We start from the raw sequence: 23367 nt of genomic DNA on the forward strand, positions 1-23367 counted from the left end.
CCCTATCTTCAGGAAAATTGTGTGAGTGTGTGTCAGTGTGTGTGTGTTTTCTTTCTTCCTTTCTTTCGGGAGGGGGCCGAGGGGAAGAGGGAGGGAGGAGGTGGTGAATTTCTGAGCCTGCCTTATACATTGTAGCGAACAACAGCGTAACTTTGCCTTTAGTTTAATGAGTCTGGATATTTACTATTCAGTAGTGAGCAAAAAAGAACACCTGTCTACACAAGGAAGAGAAATTTCGCCTTTGTAACAGAATGAAACATTATCCTAATGTTATATTCATAGCTATAAATTACTGGCTGCACTTTTCTTTTCTTTTGCATACCTTATCTGTGCCCTTGCAAAAGTGGGTAAATAAAAAAGGGAGATGCTGTAAAAGGGAGAGCGGACGGAGGCATATAACGGTTATTATTTTCATAACTAAACATTAGTTCCACTAGCGGTTAAAACAATGAGTGTTTGTGCTGCTGAAGTAATGAGGGATTTCGTGACCCCAGCGTGTCCCGTCCCCTGTGCGCCTCCTGGTCGTCCCCCCCTGTCGCCCCCCCCACATCCCCACCCCATATTAAATCACATATTGATCATTTGATCATTTCAGGGCGCGGGGAGAGGAGGCGAAGGGGCAAACGTGTGTTTATTTTCAAAGCAACTCAGAAAGGACCTGTGCGTTGATATGCACACGTATGTATGGCCACGGCTGCTTATGCGTGTGTGCACACATACAGCTACACACGTACGTACACACTGAGAAAATTCCGGGGTGCTTCAAAGTTTTTCTCTCCTGTTTTGCTTTTCAGAAATAGAGCATTCCTCGCAACCCGACGGCCCATTTGGAGCTGAGCGGGCTAGTTTTTTTTTAACTCCGTGCAACACACTGGTTCTCCCCGCTCTTTGTTGGGTTTTTTTCTCTCTCTCTCTTTTTTAAGATGCATTTTGCGCTTTGCTTTCCGCTTGGCTTAGTGCACGCAAACTGAATTTGCAAGTGATGCAGGAGCCAGGCGAAAAGGAGAAGGAGAATTCTGGTCACGTCCTTGCTAACTGACAACAAGCAGGCTAGCCAAAAAAAAAACCGGGGGGGGGGGGGGGGGGGGGGGGGTGGAAGAGAGGGGGAGAGTCCAATTTCTTTTTTGAGTCTTGGTAATTGGGTACTTTTACAGGCAGATCACGCTATTTGGGTAGAATAACAAGCTTAGAAAGACCAGTGTCTCTAAGCTGCCACCCAGTTCTACTACTTTATTTATTTATTTCATTTCATTCCACTTCGACTCTCGCTTCCCATCATTCCCCCCCTCCCCCCATCCCCCGACGGATTTATTTACCCTGCCGCTCTCTTTGCTGCGGTACCGCGGTGGCCCTTCTGCCTTCCTTCCCCCCCGTGTTTTTGTGCCCCGTGGGGTCCGTGCCGCGGAGGACGGGGTCACGCTGCCGAGTTGCGAGATGGAGCGCCCTCTTTTTGGGACCTGGGCTTTTGGGGGGGGGGGTGGAATTCTTTAATGTGCAGTGATTTCAGGAGGGACAATGAAATCATTAATCACCTCCTCGCCTTTTGCTTTGGGTACAGCATTTGCAACACAGAAGGGCAAGAAAACAATGGTGATACCGCTGGATCTTTGCATATTTATATAGAGATAAAGATATATATAGATATGTTACATCCATCAGATACAAGCACTTCATACGCAACTTAGCTCCGGCACAACATCACTGAACATTTTGTCCTTACATTCATCGTTGCCAATGGCAGAAAGAAATAAGTAAAAATTGCATGCAGCAGGCAGCCGATCATTTTCATTAAAAAAAGTTTTATTACGAAACTAGTTTGTATAAAACAGGGTTATACAGGACCTTTGTCAGTTTGTAATAAAACAGTAAGAAAAGGCAGTGGCATAGGGGTTGTTTGTCTGTGTATTATTTTTTTTCCCAAAAGGCAGCATATACAAACAAATGGCTACCATTTTGCGTTTGGACAATAGCTGCATAAACTTTGTTCACTTTGAACATTGTTTAATAACATTATTAATACATTAACAAAGTTTCTATAAAGTAAGACACGTTGGTGCTAAAGTACATCTGGAGGAAATCCAAGTCCTTTACAAAACCACATACAAAAAATGCCAGTTGTAAGGTAACGTCGACTACAAGTCTAAACATGAAGAGGTAATAAGCATTACATATTAAAAAAAGTATCAAGATATACACATTTTAAACCATTTGTACAAAACCTCTATAAATCTCTCTCTCTCTCTTATGTACAAAAATAGCTTAATATATCCCCAAAAGGGTTAAGATAGATACAAATAGATTTTCTTATGATAAAAAAATTCACAAAAAAAAAGAAGGAAAAAAGATTGGAAGCATTCTATGATGGAAACGAGAGGGAAAGCTCAGAGAGAGGGGAAGGAGAGGTGCGGGGAAGGGGGGGCGCACAGGGCTTCTTTGAGTACAGCATAGCTTAATTTCAACACCTTCACAAACATTGGGGAACCAACTTTGTCCACAGAGTGATGAGCGCCGGTCTCTGCAGGATCGCGGCGGGGCTCGGAGTGGGGGGTTCCTTCCCTTTCCGGGAGAGGCAGAGCTCCTCCGCCGGCCGAGAAGCGCAGCGACCGTCCCCGCCACCCGGCTCTCCCGCGGGACCCCCACTCCGCCGGGGCGCAGTTCGTGGCAAAGCCCGGCCGGTGTCCCGGGACCGGGGCAGGGCGGCCACCCCGGCCCGGTAGGGCCCGCCCGCCGAACGAGAGACGTGCCCGCACCGCCCTCCGACGGCGGGGGAGAGGAAAATGCAACAGGTTCTTTCTCTGGGTGGATTTGTGTCTTTCTCTGTGAAATATATTGGGTTTTTTTCCCTTTTGCAACTGTCCTGCAACAACAAAAGAGAGAGGAGGTCAGAGCTGAGCCACGACCATAGCAGCGCCGGGCTGCCGGAGCCGCTCGTAAGTATCGGACATCCCCCACCCTGCCCGGCAGGTGCATCCCCCGTATCGCCCCGTGTGCTCCCCGTTCCCCCGGCCTCCCCCGTCCCTCTGGGGGCGCAGACCCACCTGCCGCGTTTCAGAACCAGCTGGTGAAGTCGAGCAGCTCCTGCTCCTCGGGGCTGAGCGGGTCGTAGGAGCCCTCGTCGGAGGAGTAGGAGGAGACCGGGGAGCCCGCCATGGAGTTCATGTCGTGGGAGTAATTGGGAGAGATGGTGGGTGAGAGGACGCCAGCCTGGAAGGCGGCGCTGACGGCGTCGTGCTCGTCAAGCAGCTGCTGCAGGGCGCGGATGTACTCGACGGCGGAGCGGAGCGTCTCCACTTTGCTCATCTTCTTGTTGGCAGCGCCGTTGGGGACGTGCTCCCGCAGGGTGGCGAAGCCCAGGTTCACCAGCTTCACGCGATTGCGCTCCCGCTCGTTGCGCCGCGCCACGGCCGCCGGCTGCTGCTGCGGCAGGCTGTAACCGAACCCGCTGAAGTTGAGCCGCCGTTTGCAGCGCATCAACTCCGGCGAGGCCGAGCGCTGCCGCTTGGCGGCCCGCGGCGCCGACGGCTTCCCGCCCGGCGACGGCTGCCCGCCCGCCGGGCTCAGCTGCGGCGGCGGCGGCGGTGCCCCCGGGGGCGGCCCCGGCGGGGCGGCGGAGGCGGCGGCGGCGGCAGCCACCGCCGCGGCGAAGAAGCAGGCCGGCTGAAGGAAGGGAGGCTGCCCGGCGCCAGTGGCCATCCTAGCGGGGCTGCCGCTGGCCATGGGCGCGGGGGTGACCGAGCGGCGGCCGGTCCCCGTGCTCCCACGGCCGGGAAAAATTTAAAGGGAGGAGGAAAAGGAATTATTTATAAAAATAAAATAAAATAACAAAACAGTCGTCGGGGGAAGGCGCAGCGGCGGCCGGCGGGAGCGGGCGGCGGAGCCCGGTGGGGATGGCTCTGCCCGCCCCCCTCCCTCTCGCCCTCCGTGCGGCGGCCGCGGGGAGGCTCGTGTCGCTCGCGTGTGCGCAGCCTGCTTTGCAAAGCCCCTTTTGCAAAAAAGTGGCTGGGGATTGTGTCTCTTATAAGGGGCGGACGGGGTTCCCCCCCCCCCCATACACACACACACATACGCAGTCACTCTCCCCCCGCCGCTCCCCCCGCGCTCACACATACACACACACTGCACCTTGCGCCTTCCACGCTCCCCGGCTTTACCGGCCGCCTTTTCATTGCGGGGAGGGGGGGAGAAGGCGGACCACGGCACACACACACGCACACGGACACCCCCCCTTCCCTGCGGCCCCGGTCGCACACGCGCTGGCCGCCGCACGGCCCCGCCTCCCCCCGCACCCCCCACCCCCCCTCCCCGCTCCTTTCTCCGCGGTGCCCGCTCCCCCCCCGCCGCCCCTCGCGGGTTTGTTGTCGCAAGTGCGTGCGCCCGGCGCGTGCCGCGCTCCCGGCCCTGAGCAAACACCCGCGCCGGGGCGCCGCGCGGGGAGGCGGTGGCGGCGGGAGGCGGCGCGCGTGGGGCGCCGCGGGGGGGGGGCGTGGGGGGGGGGAGCGGGGAGGGGTGTGAGGGAGAAAGGGGGAACCCTGACCCGGTGGGGAGGGGAGGAAATGGGGGGGGGGGGGACGGGCAGAGCGTTTGGCTGCCGTGTCCTCCCCCTGCCCCTCGGGGTGGGGGTGCGCTGCTGCGGCGAGGGGTGCGCGCAGCTCGCGGGGTGCGGGTAACCTCATCGGCACCTGCTTTGGAGGGGAGAGCCGCGGTGCGGGAGATAGAGCGGGGAGAGCGCCCTTGCCAGCGCCGGGACGGGGAACTTCCCCGCGCACGGGTTTCGGGCTTGTCCCTGGGAAGCACCCGGATGCCGGTGCCGCTTACTTCGCTCACTGAGCGCCCGCGTCCCGCCGCCCGGGGACTGCGCCCCTCACAGTGGCCGGGGCTGTGTGTGTCCTCCCCGACGGCTCTGTCGGCTGGCGAACAACGGCAGGCGAACAGGCGCGGGTGTCGGGAGGAGTGCTGGCCAGGGAAGTAGCGTGCGTAGCCTCCGGAGACATTTCCCTTAGCTCTTGAAATGCTGAGTGCCAAGGGACGCGCCTCGTTGGAGAGAAAGAATAATAGAATTGTTTAGGTTGGAAAAGACCTTTAAGATAATCGAGTCCAACCGTTGTCCCAGCACTGCCAAGACCACCACTAAACCATGTCCCTAAGTGCCGTTATCTACACATCTTTTACAACACCTCCAGGGATGGTAACTCCACCACTTCCCTGGGCAGCCTGTGCCCAACGCTTGACCACGCTTTAGGTGAAGATTTTTATTTTGTTTTTCCAAAATAACCCCCTCTTGGGTGCTACCAAAGTGGACAGTACCCAGAAGGTCCAAATACCACAGTACTGCCACCAGCACTGGGCTTGGGCAGGGAGGTTTGTCTCAGAGGGCAGTATAAAGTCTAGGTATGCTAAGCAAAGCAAGCAGATGAGGAGTCAGCACTCCCCTCGCTACCAGAGTCCATTTCCCAGGCCATGCAGTGCCCTAACTGGTCCCAAGGAGTTTACAGAGCCCTCACAACCTCCCATGGCACCCTGCAAAGTGGAAGCAGGCTACTGCCTTTCTGAGCACGGAAGAGAAGTGCTGAGCTGCTGAGACCTTCGGGATGGTGGGATTTGGTGGTCAGACCAACCCTGCAGGAGGACATGGCCAGGACCAGCCTGGGGCCATGCTGGTGGTCCTGTTCTTGTCATGAGCACCAGGGGGTACTCCAGCATAGCCTTCTCTCCCTGCTCTCCTTCCTTCCACATAGCCATCTATCTCTGCAAACTTTAACATTTTCTGCCTTCAACTTTGTCTGATCTCCACTTCTCTCTGCACCTCTTCACTCTGAAAACTCAGATCTGTGTGACTCTTAACTCTAAGTCCCCCCCAAAAAAGCAGTTATGGTACGACAGCCTTGCCATGGGTGAGATTATGGCTTTAGGAAGCTCCTGGCAAGTGGCATTCATCCGTGGTGCTCACACCAGCTCTAAAGCATGGAAGGAAGGAGTGGACCTACACAGTCCCTGTTCAGGTTTCAGTGGAAATTAGTGCAAAATTAAACCCTGTGTTGCTGCTGGCCTCAATTACAGCAAGCAGGAGATGTGGAAATCACTTCTCATCTGCCACTGCTTCCCTGGCTTTGGCTGGGCACATGCTTTAAAACTGATAAGCAGCCATGTTGCACGGCAGAACCTTAATGTGCATTAAAAGCTGCCATGTTGAAAACTACTACAAGACTACTCAGCAGGTGCACATGTACAATGAAAAAGTGAAACAGTTCCATCTGGTCTAACCTCTGCCATATTTGTTTCAGGGCCCTCTTCACTGATCACTGAGTTTCTGTCTGATTTTTAGCCTACTGTCTCATTGCGTGTGAAATGATTTTAGTCTGTCTTGGGCAGGACAGCCAGGCCTAAGCAGGATAAAACATTAATTTTTATTTTCTGTATAGGGAACTCTCACTCTTCAGTTCCAAAGTGCTCTGGTTGGTTTGTTCAACACACCTTGCCTGACTACAGTATTCTCTGCACTGGAAATAGCTGTTGCTCTGTTGCATCAGCTCTGCGTTGTGACATCGCTGGAGTGAGAAAATGACAATGAACCAGCCCTGCGACCCCAAGGCCTTGGGAAGAGATAGATAGCAAAATAATTGCAGCCAGGTAAACTGTATACGTGTTTAGAGAGATGTATATGGACATATGGAGCAGCCCACTACCAGAACTGTCACGGAAATACCAGATAAGAAAATTCCTGCCTTTTCTCCCATAAATGGCAGAGTGAGGCTGGAGTTTCTCGGTCCCCCCTTCTGGAGTCTCAGAGGGCTCTTAAAAAGTCAAAAAATGGTAATCCCAAAGGTCACTGAGTGTAACTCGCATATCATTTTGCCTCTGTGTCTTTGTCCCTGCCCCTGCCATTGTCCAGGCCCTGGGTGGGGGTAAGGTGAAAGGAGAGAGCCTTTTCCTCCTTCTGCTCAGCACCTCCCTTACCCCACCTGCAGTACTGCATTCAGCTCTCCATCCCCCAACACAAGAGGGACATGGATCTGCTCGAGTGAGTCCAGAGAAGGGCCATGAAGTTGCTCCAAGGGCTGGAGTACTTCTGTGGAGAGAGGCTGAGAGAGTTGGGCTTGTTCAGCCTGGAGAAGAGAAGGCTCAGGGGAGACCATAGAGCAGCCTTCCAGTACCTAAAGGGGGCCTACAAGAAACCTGGAGAGGGATTTTTAACAAGGAAGGTCATGTAGTGACAGGACAAGGGGTGATGGCTTTAGACTGAAAGACAGTAGGTTTAGGTTAGATACTAGGAAGAAGTTCTTCAAGGGTGGTGAGAAACGGGTACAGGTTGCCCAGAGAAGCTGTGGCTGCCCCATCCCTGGCAGTGTTCAAGGCCAGGTTGGATGGGGCTTTGAGCAACCTGGTCTAGTGGAAAGTGTCCCTGCCTGTGGCAGCAATTTGAAACTGAGTGAGTTTCAAGGTCCCTTCCAACCCAAACCATTCTGTGATTCTATGTTTCTATGAACCACTGCCACTGGTAAGCAAATGCTCCCCTTGCCTTGGTTGAGGTAATGCCAATGCTGGCAGCTCCCCTGGCTGCTCTCTGTGGAGGGTAAGGGGGCTGGGGCTGCCAGGTTTATAGATAATAAATATTGTTTTAAGGTCCCCCGCCTCCACCCACTCCTATGCACAGTCCTGCACCTGCACTTTGAAATTCTTAATTCTAACATAATGATAAATAGCTTTTGCCCTTTTCATTAGGCTTTTTTTCTTTCCTTCTCCCCCCCCCCCCTTTTTTTTATTTTTAAAAAAATCTTGACCTGTCATTATTTTATAGTGGCTTTTTTTTGTGTGCCTAAATTGTAGCCACGCTCGTGAGGTCCTTTGAAGTCGTTGCTTTAAGAAAAAAATATATATATAAAAAAAACTCACTTTGGTATGTTTTTCCCCCCATCTTCTCCTCCCCTGCCCCCGCCCCTTTTCTTTTTTAAAGACCATTTACGTTATGATTAAATGCCGTCTTGGAAAAGCAGAACGAAAGTCGTTAATCTATATAGATCTTCAAAGAATCGATACATTCGGGACTTCTGTAGGATTTGTTACACTCCATTTTGTTACAGTAGGCAGCTCGTCTGGATTTGGGCACATGTGTTTCTCTCCCTCCCCTCGCCCTCCCCCTCTCTTTTTCAGCTTCCCCCCCAAGAGTGAAAATAAAGTAAAAGGTCTTTCATGGTAAACAAAACCAGCTTATTCTCCACATAGAACACATGAATAGCTGGAAAAAAAACTTACAATAAATGGTGCATTTTTTTCTCTGCTGGGTATAGCATTCAAGATCAGTCCAGTATTCAAGAAGCAGTCCATTTTTTGCTCAGCAAGAGAGTTTAGAAAAGAAGCGTGGGGTCTATTCAAGGATCTTTTCCCCCTTCACAATTGCTGGGCTTTATGAAACCTATCTTCCATGCCTTGTCAGAGTATTTCTGGGGACCAATTAGTGCTTTGTTGCAAGGCTTCTTTGCTGAATCTTTGAGCAGCAAGAAAAAGCTCTCTTGAGTCTCCCCTTATTTTGACTATTTCAGTCATTACTCAGTGTAATAATTAATATGACAACTGGACGCTGAAGTTTGTATAGAAACACCTCGGCTGCAGGAGAGAGCGTGCAGTGGGTGGTAACAAGCTACAGATCAGACCGAGAAGCCACACACACAAGGAAGGGGGAAAAAATAAAAGGGGGTAAAAGAAAAAAAGAGAGGGGAAGAGAATAATGAATGAAAAGAAGGAGGGAAAGTATAAAGATACATAAATAGTTGGCGCAACCTGAAGAAACATAATACGGACTTGGAAGGAAAAAAAAAGGCAATTAGGAGGTGGGGGGCGATCATAGAGAAGTAAACTTATTTTGAAACGGTTTCTATGTGAATATAATTTTCAGAACTTTGCTACTTTCAGAAGGCAGGAAGAAAAGCTATTTCCCCCCTTTTCTTCGGGTAAGCAGTTTTCAAGAGGCATCTGCCTGCACTTTTGCATACTTGATAAACTTTAGCACCTCTTCCTAAGCGTCCCTTCAGAGAAAGAGGACTTTGAACATTAAACCGTCTTGGTGAGTAATTGTTGCCCACCCTGCTCAGGGCGCAGGCAGTCTACTTCTCGGGACAGCAAGTTGTATGAGTTTTCTTAGCGTTGTATCGTCTATAAGAGGAATAAAGCCTGTGTCCTAATGACGAATTAAAAATGACGTTTGACCAGGGACACTGCTGAATTCCTCTCAAGAGGCGTCTTTGGGATGAACACTCATCGCTTTGCAGACATTTCTTGGGCTGCCAATTAGGGCATAATAAATAATTAGAGGTTTTAAGCATATTAGATACAGCTCATGCTAATGAGCTACAGCAGGTCTTGTGCTAACCTGAAGTGACAGTTTGCATATAGGGCTGCAAAAAACTAAAAAAAAAAAAGAATTTAAAAAAAAAAAGAAAAAGAAAACAAGAAAATCAGGAGCGGCGGCAGTCGCCCCCACTCCGGCCCCAGCCCCGGCTCTAGCCGCGGCCCCAGCCCCGGCCCGGCCCTCTAGCCCCTCCGCCGCTCCCGCCGGGTCCGGTGCCCCGGTCCCTTCGCGCCCGCGGAGCGGGGCCCTTCGACCGCCGGCCCCGCCGGGTGGCCCCATTGTGCGGCCACGCGTCCCGTGTCCATCACAGCCCCAGGAGATAAATCACACCGCGCTGCTTCCCCCATCGTCACGATCTGGAGACAGACATTTTGGAGGCTGGGGGGGGTGTGTTTTTCCCGGCGCCTCCGAGGCTGCAGCCCTCTGGCAGGGCAGGGCATCACAGGGCAGGAGGGTGGAAGCGGGGTTTGGGTGATGTCTGGGAGGTGGACAGTCCCCCGTTCCCCTAGGGCAGGCGGTGGGGACGTCCACGTTACCCCCCGGCCCGCTCCCGGGTTCGGCGGGCGCTGCAGTGGGGACACAGTGCCACCTGCCGGACACGGGTGGAGAGGGGGAAACCCTTTGGGCAGGTGGATGGATGAGGTGCAGCCAAAAAGCGTTTAATAGAGGGCTGCAGGAGGTTTCGGGAGCTCGGCTTTGCAAGGAGAAGAGTTCTGCCTGGGCAGTGTGGCAGCCACGGTGTGCACCGGGGCGTGGGGAAATGCAGCCTGGCTGTCATGTAAAGGAGAGCTTGAAGACCTCTGGTAAATGCATGCACAATATTCATAAGGCAGACTCCCCTCACCATATACACACACATGGTGTACACAGTGAGTATCCCTGTAGATACTCACTGAATCCTCATTTGGGAATTGTTTTTTGAGCTTCTGTTCTTACTAACAAAGCCCGCATCCACTGCTCACTGCTCCCTCAAAGGGACTGAGACATCCTGAACAAGATGGGAAGGCAGGGAGCTGTGAGCCAAGGGTGGTCCCAGTGTCTTTACACGGGAAGGGACACCCCTGCCCAAAACAGAAGATGTGCAGCTGCGAGGAGCTGCTGCTCTGCAAATACTGGCTAAAGGCAGAGATGGGAAAGAGCAGTCTGAAAAGCAGCCAAAGTCCGTGGTTCTTTGAACTTGCATCATGCTGGCCAGGGGAACCTGCCAATTTTCAGTGCAAAGAGCCCTCTTAATTGTGGCTCAGCAGCAGAGCCAGGGATGAATGTGTGTGGTGGATGCATGTGTGTGCGCTCCAGGAAAGTGTCTGTTTATGAGGGCTAAAGAGTTTTAGATAGAGACAATGTGGGACATCAGTGTGTGTCTGCATATGATTTAAAGGAGCAGGGTTGCACAGTGCTACAGCAAGAGCCCAGAGCAGGGCTACTAGAACCAAAGCTCAGTTGCTCAGTCAGGGCCCATGGAACCAGACACATGGGGCAACTTGAAACCCAAGTGGGAAATCCCAGTTAGCAATGTCACTGAGGGGGGATGAACCCATTCTTGGTATGCTCAATGTACTTCAAAGAGCATGGGAGGGAAGCTTGGGCAGTTTGGACTCTGAAAAGGTCCAAGGTAACCAGTGCTGATGCAATTGTGTGTTTATACTGTAGTGGCACTGGGTATGCAGACACACACTCACAACTTTGCAGTAGAAGTAAGAGATGAGCTTGCAACATAAATAATAAAAACGGGTAGGAGGATGCCAAACAGAAAATTATGAGGATTTGGCGTGAGCAGTATTTTGTTTACCCAGTGTTTCACTTTGCTTGCCATTACTGTCATGCTAAAGTGAACGTACATAAGAAAAGGGATGAAAGAAAGGAAAAAAAGAGTAAATGCAAGTCACAGAGAAAGAAAAGAGACAGATCAAAGATTAGTGAAAAGGGGAAAAGAAAGAAAGAGGAAGGCACAAACAAATGACAGAAGAAGCAGTTTATGACTTTGTATTTCACAGTTATTTTGGCCAGCCATAGGACATACATTTAAGTGTTTTTTAATCTAGTTGAAAAATATACCAGGTAGCAAGGCATCGTGTGTGGGGAAGTAGACAAGAACAGTTGCTAGAAACTGTCATGTCCTGCACAGGGACCACCAACACCGATGTCACCATCTCACTGGCTTTTTTTGCAAGGTGGCCTTCAATATCCCTATCCTGAGTAGGACTGTGCCCGGTGCTGCACAAGCATAGGGCACAAAATGCTGCCTACCATAAAGAATTCATTGGTTAAGCAGTTCAAAGCCAGTAGTGTTTACACTGCTAGCAATTATTTAGGTTAGCCTTGTTTTCCTCTGCTGCTCCACTTTGCCTTGCTCTGACCTGATGCCACAATGTCAACAGGGCCCACTGTGCTCTGTGTGCATCTCTTTGGGCCTCAACCTGCCAGCCCATGCCACAGGCTTGATAATCACTCAGAAAGTTACTTTCTACCCCTGTGTGCAGCCACAGGATGCATAAACAAGCAGCTCTTCCAAAAAAAAGGTAAGTATTTGTGCCCAGACCACTGAGTTACTTCAGGTGCATGTTATACAGTCAGTAATTTCAGTGGGCTGGATTCTGACTCCACAGCCATGGGGTTCGACATGGGTTTGGACTGAGATCCCTGAAAGTGGCTCCACTCAGTTTCTCTACTATACGGCTGATCATTTAGTAGCTATTGGGTTTTCTAAGTACCAGCAATTCACAGTGTTTGTTGGTACTCACGAATCTGAGTTTCCACTGGAGCATGCAGTAGGGGTTCCCTCAAAGCTAAAAGAACCGTAAAGAGATGATTTCTCTACTCCACAGAATTTATACTCATCACAAAACTATAGCAAGATTACCTGCATGGGCATAGTTTGTCTTGGTACAGACTTCACCATCCCAAACAGCAAGATAGATAACTTGATCAGTTGGTTGGTTTTGTTTGTTAGGTTTTTTTCCCACCTGCCTACCAGTATTGGTCTCTGACTTTCCATTATTCTCTCAACCCCTTTGGTGACTCTTTCTAAACCAAATCTGGGCTCTCATTCTTTACCAACCTTTTCCAAAGTCATTTGTGCCTCTCTCCTAGTTCCCCTTGTAGCTCTCTATGGCTGACACTATATACAAGCACACATACATCTTCTGCAGTTTTTTTTGCATCCTCCTGTCCTGTATCTCTAACCTAGTTTTCCCAGCTTCTTTTCTTCCTTTACCTTCTTCCCTCTCTCCATGTCCAGACTCATAACTCAGTGTGAAGTTCATGGAGCTAACTCCTTTCTCATGCTTCCTTTATACTGGGTTTCTCTTTCCAATATCTGATGCATGGAGCAATGTCTCCTGCTTTCCGACCTCTTGGAGGCATCCCAAAAGGACAAATCCCTCAGCTGCTGCACTGTGCCACAACTCACCCTGGCTCATGTTTGGCATCTAAAGAGCAGATCCTGGGGAACGTCTGATCTCTGGTCACATGGAGTAAGCCATGATGGGAATCCACCTGAAGCTGAGCACACACGCAGCAGTGGGAAGGGACTGGGGGGGTGGAAGGTGGAACCAAAGATGGTGTGTTGACATGAAAAACAGAAAACAGCATCTGATGTTGATCAGGAGGATGGCTGTTAATTCAAAGCATACTGCTCGTCTGCAATGGGCACAGATAGAAACAATATGCTGGAGAGCTGCTATGCACTGGGGTGGAACTCGCAGGGGCTGGCCGGTGAACAAGCCTGGCAGCTTGCTGATGTGCCAGGGGTGGGTGAGGGGGGCGTGCAGGGAGAACGCCCCCTTGGCACCGTGTCCAGAGGAGGGAGCTGGAGGGGGGGGGGGGGGGGGCGGAAAGGGATGGCTTTGCCTTGCTTGCTCCACTTTAAATACCTTTGCACAGAGCTCTGGCCACTGTAGAAAGGTCAGAAGGCTTCACCTGCAGCGACAAAGGGGCCTCTCTGAGTGGGCACCACTGCCTCTGCAACATGGACGCACAGCACTACAAAATGAATGGTGACTCTTTCCAGGTAAGTGATGGCATCTGTGTGCCTGCTCTTTGCAGGGAGGCTGTGGCTGCCTTCCTCCTGCCTCCCTCCCGCTTGCTTGCAAATCTTGTCCCCCACTATCTGAGGCAGTCTGACCTACGGTAGGAGGAAATAATGCCACTGTCCCGATGCTTTGTGGTCCTTGGTTGCCACTGTTTTCCTTCTGGCAAACCCCGTGTTTGTTTGTTGTTAATTGTGCTCACAAAAGTGCAGTGAGAATGAAAATGAGCATTGCAACAGCATCCTTGCTTATATGGCAAAGAGAAGGAGAAGCAGCAGAAAAGACCAACAACTAATTTAGGCGTCTTAAACCTGTGTGAGGAAAGAAAGCTGTCTTCTTCTGTTCAAGGAAAGCAGCTGAAGTTACCTGCTCTTCTGGTGGAGATATTTGTTAAATTTTGGGACTCTGACATCCCCTTTTTTATGTTTACTGACTGACCTTGAACTCTCTGCTTTTGGGAAATACAGGAAAGTCCTGAAGCCCATGCCTTTCGATTATAGGCAGTATAGTTACTACAGGGGCAAGTGATGTAACCTGAGGCCAGCATGGTTAATTATTAAGATCAGATTCTGTGTGTATGTGTCCTATGCAATGCTGCTGAAACCAGAGACAAGGTGCAGAAGACATGCAAAAAAAGGCTTCAATTTATACAAGCTTTTTAAAGATCAGAGCTGCCAAGGAAGCTTTGTTTTGTACTACTTTGTGTGCGAAGGCTGAATTCTAACAATAGCTCTCTAGGGTCTCACCTTACTACTTCAGTTTACCATGTAACTGCTTGGTCCCAATGACATCTAGTGGAGCTGTGCATCTAAATGCCCTAAGAAATTTGATTTGGAAACTAGTTTCCTTTTCAGAAGTAACTTAGGAATCTCATTTTCTTTGAACTTCAAGGAAAATTTCATCTGGCTTTAATAGTGTTAGAATTCACTCTGAATGGCTTTATCACACCAGCTCAGAAATGGATTAGAAGGCTGACAGGTCTGTGTTATAGACTTCCAATACTGCACGTGTCGGAAAGGCAATATCAATCTACTTGTGGTTATCTAATAAAATGCAGATTTACATTGTGCTCAGGTAAACACATCCTTTCATCTACACATCAGCTGTCTTTGAGATTGTACTAGACAAGTAGAACTACCCCCAGAGTTGCAATTCCTTTCTATATGTTGAAAAGGAATAAATTAGAATTCAGAATGGATAAACTGTGATCAACAGTTAAAACTACACATAGGCACTACAAAAAGCTCACCAATAAATGTGAGTGCCTGTGTTTACACTGGTGTTTATTACCTCCAGTTTATGTGTCGATGTATGCTGTCCCCAGTGTGTACTGATATATACTGCCTCCATATCTATTTGCAACAACTGGGTACCAGGAAAATGATCATTTTACTCTTTTTTCCCTTGTAATGAAAGCTGTCATCTCTGTGGACTGACTCAAGCTGAAGCTAACATTTGTACAAGGACTTTAGAGTGAACTGAGTGCATATACAGATGTGCAAGAAGTTAAGCAAGTATCACTCTGTTTGCAGGATTAGTGTCTTCTTCCTACTTCAATGAGTCTTAATTTAAGCATCAGTGTAAATCAATTTATGAGAGTGGGAAAATGAATGGCAACATATCGAAAGAGGGTGACCTCAATACATCAAGGCTAGTGACAATGAAAATCTGTCTGGGTTGGAAAGGAGGCTTTTAAAGCATTTTTGGGTCATCTGAGGGTATAAATTAACATCAGAATTACGCTGCAGGACTTGAACGTTCCATCATATCTCCTGCAGGTGTCCAGACCACAAATTCTTCCTTTGTCACACAGATTCAAGTCATAGAAGTTGATCCTCACTTCATGCATTGGCAAGAGTATTTTAAATACGTAACAGCAATGTTTTTAGAGCAATTACAGTGCAGACCATGAAAACCAAATTCTCAGTCCATTGGGCAGGCACAGTTCCGTCCTTAAGATAGTTTTTGTTGTGGTGAGAGAAAACAGAAGGTCAAAGCAATACATAGACAGCATTTCAGATACATTTTGGTTACACTCTCATAAAGTTTCTGAGATACCCTCATTTGGTTTGCCTTTTGCCAGACTCCTGTCATTATTTTCCCTTGCAATGAAATTGCTTGAGGTGTAAGTGGGTTTCATTAGCCAGTTGCCACATCACTCCTGGCTGCTTTTCCTCTTGGTTCCTATCATGTAAGAGCTGGGCCAACTCCTTGTGTGAGGACCCAGGAGACACTGGGATGCTGCGGGAAACATCACAGTTGAACAGATGACAGTCTTCCCTTTGGTGCATAAAACCAGTATATCTACTACAGTTCCCACTAGACATTTCCCATAAAGGTAGAAAATATTTGGATAACCTTTGCAGCCTCTGGAAATAAAGCCAGATAGAAAAAACTGTTGCCAGTCTCTGACAGTGAATTCTCAGGTTAGCAGCAGCCTCACAGACAGCCTGAATAATCTGTAATTATCTACTTTACAAAAGAAAACAATTCCTTATAACACTGCTTCAGAAAATGTAGTCCCACCGAGAACTGTATGGCTTCAGGGCAGCTGGATTGGTTGTTAATTCGCCTGCTACAAAGACTGTCTTTTCCAAGGGCAGTATTTGGGAACTGAGATTCATTATGCTCTGATTTATATCTTAAATTAAGCAATAGCTATAATAAAGACAGGCTTTGTGTGAAAATACAGAACTTCAAATACATAAAGAAAAATTGAGTGGATGCCTTGAGACAGGTTTTGGTCCAGGACCTGTGTTTGTTGCAGAGGTCCAGTGTGATCTTTGAAATACCACCCAGGGGCAATTTGCCCTAGGCCAGTAGTTGTTAGCACAACACCCCCACCTCCAACAAATAGGGTATTAATGTGACTTCCAAACATTTGCTTTGGTTGTGCATCCAATTTACTGTCTTCAGAAAAATTAAGCAATTCTAGAAATCTTAGCAGGCACTTACCTGCCATTGACATGATTCTGACCTGCCATAATTCTGAACAGCTGGGCCCAGTCCAGGACTCAGTTTCCTGTTTCTGAAGTGGTGAAATAGCTCCTTCCTACTTAACAGGGCTTTTGTGAGAAGAAACACATGTACTGAGAAATACCAAGGCATTCTGGTAATGAGAACCATGAAAATAATTAAAATAAACATTCTCCTTGCTTGGGAATAGTAGAAATTGCCTTTGGAATTTGCAGAGAAAATCAGTAAAAGAAAGGGAAAAAGCATAAATGAAAACATGTCTCGCCCTGAGTCTCTACTCACTGTGGAATTTAGGAAAGATCTAAACATCTGCTCCAAAATTTTTGCCTATTCTTTTTGCTTGTTTGTTGTTGTTATTTTGGTTTTAAACCACTTTCCATACCCCTCTTGTGAATACCACATCTCTTGAGGCTACCTGGAAGGGTAGGAGCAGCACTGAAGGGAACCACTGATCATGGTCCGCATCTCTGCACAGAGCTCATCTCCATTCTTCCACTTAATCCTGAGTGTTAATGAAAAGAAAGCCTAAGGGAAGGTCTCTGCACTGCAGCTGAAGCCAAAGTACAGTAATGTTTGCAGTCATCCTTGGTTTTGATACATTTGAGGTGAAGCAAGGCAGAGATTATATTATTTTCCTGTCCTTTTGGACTATTTTTCTCCACATGGGCCCTAGCTTGAAAGAAGGGATTTTTGTCTCTACCATCATATATTAGAGCAGCCCCAGAGCTACTCTACTTCTGGCAGCAACAATTGCCTTAATTTCCACTTAAAGCAACTTTATACCCTCTTTATATTGCTGATGCTGTGCAAAAAGGAAACAGAGCAAAGCAAAACTGACTCCTACAGTGAATGTAAAATTTTGTTTGCTCGCTTTTCTTTCAGGAATCTATGTACATTGAAGAGTCCTCAAATAAAAATGGTGTGATATCTTTGATTTTCTCTCTGAAAGAAGAAGTTGGGGCACTTGCTAGAGTTTTGCGCACATTTGAGGTAAGTATTTTCCTTCAGGAGATAGCAAATGTTTAAATTAAAACCTCTACCTTAACTGACATGAGGATGCAAAAAATGCATTTTCTCCATTTAAGAAGGAAATGGTCCATTGTAACTGCTTGAATAAGAGTAGAAGGGAATTGGGCAATAATCTGAGATTGACATTTGGGTATGTGTATGCATATAAAGGCAAGTATAACCTGCATGTGAGCTGTGTGACACATAGTGTACATGTTGCATGAAGTATTTCTATGGGAGCAGCTATTGTCCTCTTAGCCCTTTTGCATTTCAGTGAATCTGATATAAATAAGCCCACCATCTCCCATCAGTGGTACTTCTAGAGGCAGTACTGGGTACCTACAAAACAGCATCAAAACAACAGCACTTTTTTCACACCAAAAAGGGAAGCAGCAACTTGCTGCAACTGCCTGACTGGGAAAGCTTTTGGAGAAACAAGGAGCCATTTACCTTTCAGAACATTGTGTGCCTATTTATTATTGCAGAAATATTTCCCATATGACATGGATGGTGTTTAAAAAGCATGAAATCCTCGCAATTCAGGTTGTGTTGCAACACAGAGCTGTGTACTCTATGCTCCCAAGCAAATACACTCGTCTATTGGTTTTGTGATTTCTTTTTTTCCCTTGAACATCATCATGTACTACTTGTGCCTGAAAACAGCTTTCTGTAGAACACTGTAAAAAGTTGTGGCCTACATACTTTCCATTCGTAAACTGAACTGACTAGGAAATGAAAGATTTGTGTGGTATTAGTACAAATGAAAACTAATTATAGGACATATTTGATTCATTAAGATGAAGGGAAATTCACACCAATGACAGTACAGCTAGTCTAAGTCTATGAACTGATCGCTGTAAAGGAGTGCTGTAAAATGTCTGCATGTTGGTAGTGTGCGTGTCTGTAAGCGAATTAAGGAGGCTGTTAATATCCACTGGTTAAACACATTGGTGTCTACTAACCAAATTGCTATTAGGTCTAAAGGAAAATATGCAGGGGAGCTAGTATAGGAAAGGGAGAAGTAGCTGCTTCTTGGATGAGACTTTTCCCACCCCAAAGCAGTACCTAGACTAGACCAGCTGAGTCACAGTTTTCCCCAATGACACTGATGGCAACTGAGGGGATGGGGCTCAGCCAAACATGTTTGCACTGGTGTCTGGGTGGTTTCCCACCCCAATGAAGCCAATTCTTTCTGTGCAAACTTGCAGTCTGCCCCAACACCAAAGCTTGACAGGAGACCTGGCATAGGTGCTCTTATATCAGTTTTGCATGCTGTTCACAGTGTTGTAGGGAGATAGGTAGGTGGCTGGGGGAAAGGGGTTTAGTAGTACAAGCTTGAGCTGCAGTTTCAGCTCCTCAGGGCTGTCATCAGTGAATTCATGAGTGTTGGGGTGTATAAACCAGAGCAGCCATTAGGCTGTTCTTGCTCAGTGCAAAAGACCTTGCCCTGTGCACAGTGATGTAAGACTCATGAGCATGCAGGGCCAAAAGAACCTCCACTCTTTCCCACCTGGTCCATAACCATGGAGCCTCAGAGACACAGACTTTGCACTCAGTGACATGCACAGCAGAGAGAGGAAAGGTGGTGACACAGATCACCATGCAGGTGAAGCGTGGGAACAAGGAGAGAGACATTAAGAGGATTTTTCCTCTTGCACCCTTTCCCTGCTTAATAAAATCAACTTTGTGATGCAGATTAGCTACAGGAGTTAGTTCAGACTCTCCATGGGTGGGCTTCTCCAGGCAAGGACACCCCTTTCCTTGTCCCCAGGGATTCTGTTGACAGCTTGATGCTAGCCTGCAGAAATGCAGTGGCTTTGTCTCAGAAGGGCGGCAAAGGAAGATGTGGGGACAGCTGCTCAGGCAGTCATTGCCTCACACAACCACATAAAGTAGGAAAAAGTGTAATGCAGAAGCCACAAAATAGGATCAGGCTGTTCCCTGGAGCAGGCATGTCACTGTAGCCATCGACCCCCAGGAAAGGAAAGGACAGACCTCGCATGGCCACTGGTGCTGATGGCCATGTGTGGTGTGTTTGGAGCCCCTCTGATCCTTGCTGAGGCTGCTGGGTTCTCTGTGGGCACTTTGGTGTGGGAATGCAGAGAACACAGACAGAACCCTGTCCTCCCCCCAGTTCATCCTTGTGAGCACTTAAGGGACCTCAGGCACTGGCTTTGAGGATTTTGCCTCTTCTCTAGCCGATCTACAAAACTACTCTGGGACACGAGGGGGGAGAAGGAGGGTTATGAGAGCTGTAAATATGAAAGTCTTGAAAATAAACCCTCTCAAGACAGGGAACAAAATCTGGAAGCAAGATCCAGATTAAAACAGAGAACTGAAGGGATTTCGAAAGAACGGATAGATCTTGCGGTACTATCAGCAGCCAGGATGCCTTTCTGTAAAGGAGGTGTCTGTGTGGATCCCTGAGAGGTTCATCTTCTCTTTGGTTTAAGAGCTGAAGAAAAAAATTCTGATGCTCTGAGAGAACTGTTCAGTCACTCTTATGTCCCTGCCCAGGGTTCACAAGCAGGTCCTCACTCTCAAGTTCACCTGCTGTCCATGTCCTACTTCTGTGCTGGGGTGAAACTTGGCCAGGCGTTAGCCCCCATCACAGCTTGATCTCCAGGGTAAGCAAAAGCCCAACGGGATCTGTGCTGTGCTGCAGCCTGTACTTGCAGCTCATCAAGCACAAGAGAATTACAATGTATTTCGGGGAACCAGTGATGTTTGTCCTACTCAAACATCCCTTCAAGTTTGCACATGAAGTTGACAGTTTCATGCTCTCATGTTTGCTTTTTTGCTCAAAGACCCAAACTCCTGTTTTCTCTTCAGGTCTCAGCTGCATGCGGGTATGTGGGTACAGTGACAACTGCTGTTTTTCCTATGTAGCTTGAAGACTTTTTTCCTGAAGAATCTCCTCTAGGTACTCAGCTTCTTATGTCTGCTAGCATTACATCCAAAATGTACTTGACTATATCCGCTTTTTTCTTACGTTTACTCTTGATTCATATTCTCTCTAATGCATTTCAGTGTTGGACCAATGCTCAATGTCCAAAAAGAGCAAGCAGTCTGCGTGGAAGAAGGGTTGTAGTTTTCTAGGGCAAGCACATGTTTAAAGAAAGACTTTTTAGGCTGAATATATGTCTTTTTAAGCTGAAAGCATTTCTATCTGTGAAAACAAACCCAGATGGTGTCTATGGAAGGGTTCAGCATCCTCTTTGAGTGAGAGTCCTTTCCCAGTCTCACACATGAAAATAAGTGGTACTAAGGAAGATCCCTTAAACACCAGACCTGAGCAGGCTCCTAAGCTCTTCTGACCACTGGCTCTTGTCCACCCTCTATTTTGCAAATCTTTGCCTGTCTGTGTGAATCTGCTCCTCCTGGACTGCTCTGTACTCAGGGTGCCCTATGACACTGTTGCCAGCACAATCATTGCAGTCCCTTCACGTTCCCTGCAGAGAGGCAGTGCCCGCAAGGCCAGACTTGCACTCTGACATGCGCTGTAGTGCAACAGCAGCTCTATCATGCCCAGGAATAAGCAGATTGTTAAAACTAAATCTACTTTGCTTCCACACTAGGTGCTCTGTGTGTATATTAGGGTGTGGTAACGATCCACTTTCTGCTTATCAAACCCAATTATTTTTGCAGTTGGAAAGCCTGCTTGTACATATTCTTCAATTCTCTTAGTGTGCATGCAGCTTCCTTACAGGTTCTATATGGGCAACAGCCCTGACCTCATTGCAGGTTTGAGGGTGGCTGCAGAGACAGCACAAACCCACCAGAAGGGTCTTTACACCAACTTCATTTTAATAGGACCTTCTCTACACTGAGGCACTGCTTGGTGCAGCCATATCCTGTTTATTTGTCTTGTGTGATTATAGAAAATGTTAGGTAGGAAACCAAAACACAAATAATACCTTAGTCTGAAATAGAACATCACACATAGTTAAAATACCATGCCTAAAATCAGGAATACAGAATAGTCATTGTGGAATTATGTTTCTTTTTTTATTCACTCTTTGGGGGGGCACATCAAAGAGTTACAGAGTGTAAGTCCAGGTCAGAAAAAAGACAGAAATCTCCCAGGTTTCTTGTCAAAACTGAAAAAGTAAAGCAGATCATTTTGGGCTAACCCAAGTGTTACATTTAATGGGAATGTTTATTTTCCTCTGTAGTGATAAAGGCCTATTGAAATTGAGAACACTTTTTAAAACATCAACAACAACAAAGTCCATTTTGCAGGAAAAAAAGTGAAAAAAAGAAAAACTTTGCCCCCAAGGTTTGCATTTCCAAAGTTAAGTTAATCATTAAAAATATTAGAACTATACATTTCAATATGTAAAAGGATAGCCCTCAGTTCTGATTGAATTTTTTCCACATGAATTTTTTAATACATCAATCTTCTCCCTAGTTCTTTTCCTGAAAGACTTACAAGTAATAGAAGGCATGTCAGCTGTAGCATGCGGAAAACATTGGGTTGGTATACATTACAAGGTTGCTCAACCAATTCTCTGAGAGGATCCTTCCATCTTCACTGAAATGACCTTCCCAAATACAGAGCAAGACTTCAGTACAAGGTCCAGCAGTCAGTGATTTTCTTACAGTGGGTAGGACTATAGCTCAAAAGCAGCCCATCAATTTGCATTGAGTTTTACTCTTGCTCCCAGAGTAAGTTAATGCTCTGTGGGAGGAAGCTACTGCTCTACAGGAGGACTGGGTGGGAGTAACAGGCTGCACTAAATGAGACCCTGCACTTTCAGAGCCAGCAAAGGAGACTGTGCTCTTCTTCTGTCTAGGAGCTCAATCCATTCAACAGAAAGTCTGGAGTGACTCTTATCTTTTTGCCCCTTGGGAAAGTATTTGCTCTGCAGTGTTTTGGGTTATTTCCAAATCAGGAGAAGAGAACAGTTGCTTTGGCCAGGGGGTGTGTTGGAGGTGTCTGCAGTGATAGGTGAACAGGCCAGGCATGCCTCTACTGAGATACTCGTTTTTTTCATTATAGTATGCTTATGCACAGCTACAATAATTTAATTTTGCCTGTCCTTTTGTCTGTCCTTTCCTCTTTCCAGGGCCAGGAAAGCAGGACTCCTTGATCTAGTAAACCAACACAAGTTTAAAGAGAGGAGTGCCCTCTTTCTAGGTGCTTGAGCAGTGCCAGATACTGTCACGTATGCTTTTTGGTTTGTCCATGTGTTTTGTGGCTACCTTGTGCTTAATGCCTCATACCAAACTTCAGAGTTGGAGCAGAAGTGCAGAGTGATGGACACCAGGGGCTGCTCCAGGGCCAGCTGCCCTCTGGAGCTGTTTGCTGTCAGGAGTCAGCTCTGGGTCCTTTTGCCTCTGTGAGTTTATCATGCAAGGAATACCCATCAGATGTAAAGGAAAAGATAAGGAAGCACTGTATTCAGCTGAGAAGCAGACTGTTGGGCAGTAAAGCTGATCCAGAGACCTGCCTTTGCTTTCACTTTGGGAAACCACAGCTGAAGGCATCTCTTGTAACTTCCTGACTCCCCTGATCCCTTGTGGAAATTGGACACCGAGTATTTACTTGTGCTTCTAAAAATGCTTTCCTTCAGGAAGCCCTGAACTAGGCCATGGCAGGGGTTAAAAGAACATGGAACATGTCCTTTTATATTTTATTTCCCTTTGGTAGCAGGAAAGTGGAAGTAAAATCCTTGTTTTGGGAGATTTCATCCAAGTTCTCACTGAATGTTGATTAGTGGCATCATAGTGCTGCCGACTGTTCTTCATCTGGTAACAATGTGGGGTCTCCTGGTGAAGCCAGACTTAATGACAGCAGCCATGAAAACAAGCTGCAAATGGATTTCCCAGCTGTACTTAGTTTTAGCAATCATACGCAGGGGCATTTAGTAATGAATAAACAGAAAGACATATGAACACCATGGGAAGTAGTAGCCCATAAGATTCCCAGAAAATATCCATCCCCATTGAAAGTTTCCCCATGTAGCTGTGAAAATAACTTTTCTTTACCAGTGACCAGGCCATTAAACT

General features: G+C 47.6%; 2 protein-coding genes across 2 annotated transcripts in view; one reads left to right on the forward strand and one right to left on the reverse strand.

Annotated features, from left to right (window-relative positions):
- Positions 1–3037: 3037 nt before the first annotated feature.
- ASCL1 (achaete-scute family bHLH transcription factor 1) lies at positions 3038–3758 on the reverse strand. The gene has a single exon (XM_034063246.1). It carries the CDS (start codon positions 3715–3717, stop codon positions 3049–3051), a length of 669 nt encoding a protein of 222 aa, XP_033919137.1. The 5' UTR covers positions 3718–3758; the 3' UTR covers positions 3038–3048.
- Positions 3759–13046: 9288 nt separating this feature from the next.
- Positions 13047–23367, forward strand: part of PAH (phenylalanine hydroxylase) — a 38585-nt gene continuing 28264 nt past the window's right edge. Inside the window, exons 1-3 of the mRNA XM_005150438.3 lie at positions 13047–13092; positions 13226–13352; positions 17230–17337. Coding sequence (XP_005150495.2) covers positions 13082–13092; positions 13226–13352; positions 17230–17337 — 246 coding nt within the window. The 5' untranslated portion in view covers positions 13047–13081. The remainder of the gene's footprint in view (positions 13093–13225; positions 13353–17229; positions 17338–23367) is intronic.

Source organism: Melopsittacus undulatus, chromosome 5, assembly GCF_012275295.1.
Source record: "Melopsittacus undulatus isolate bMelUnd1 chromosome 5, bMelUnd1.mat.Z, whole genome shotgun sequence".
Classification (NCBI taxonomy): Eukaryota; Metazoa; Chordata; class Aves; order Psittaciformes; family Psittaculidae; genus Melopsittacus; species Melopsittacus undulatus.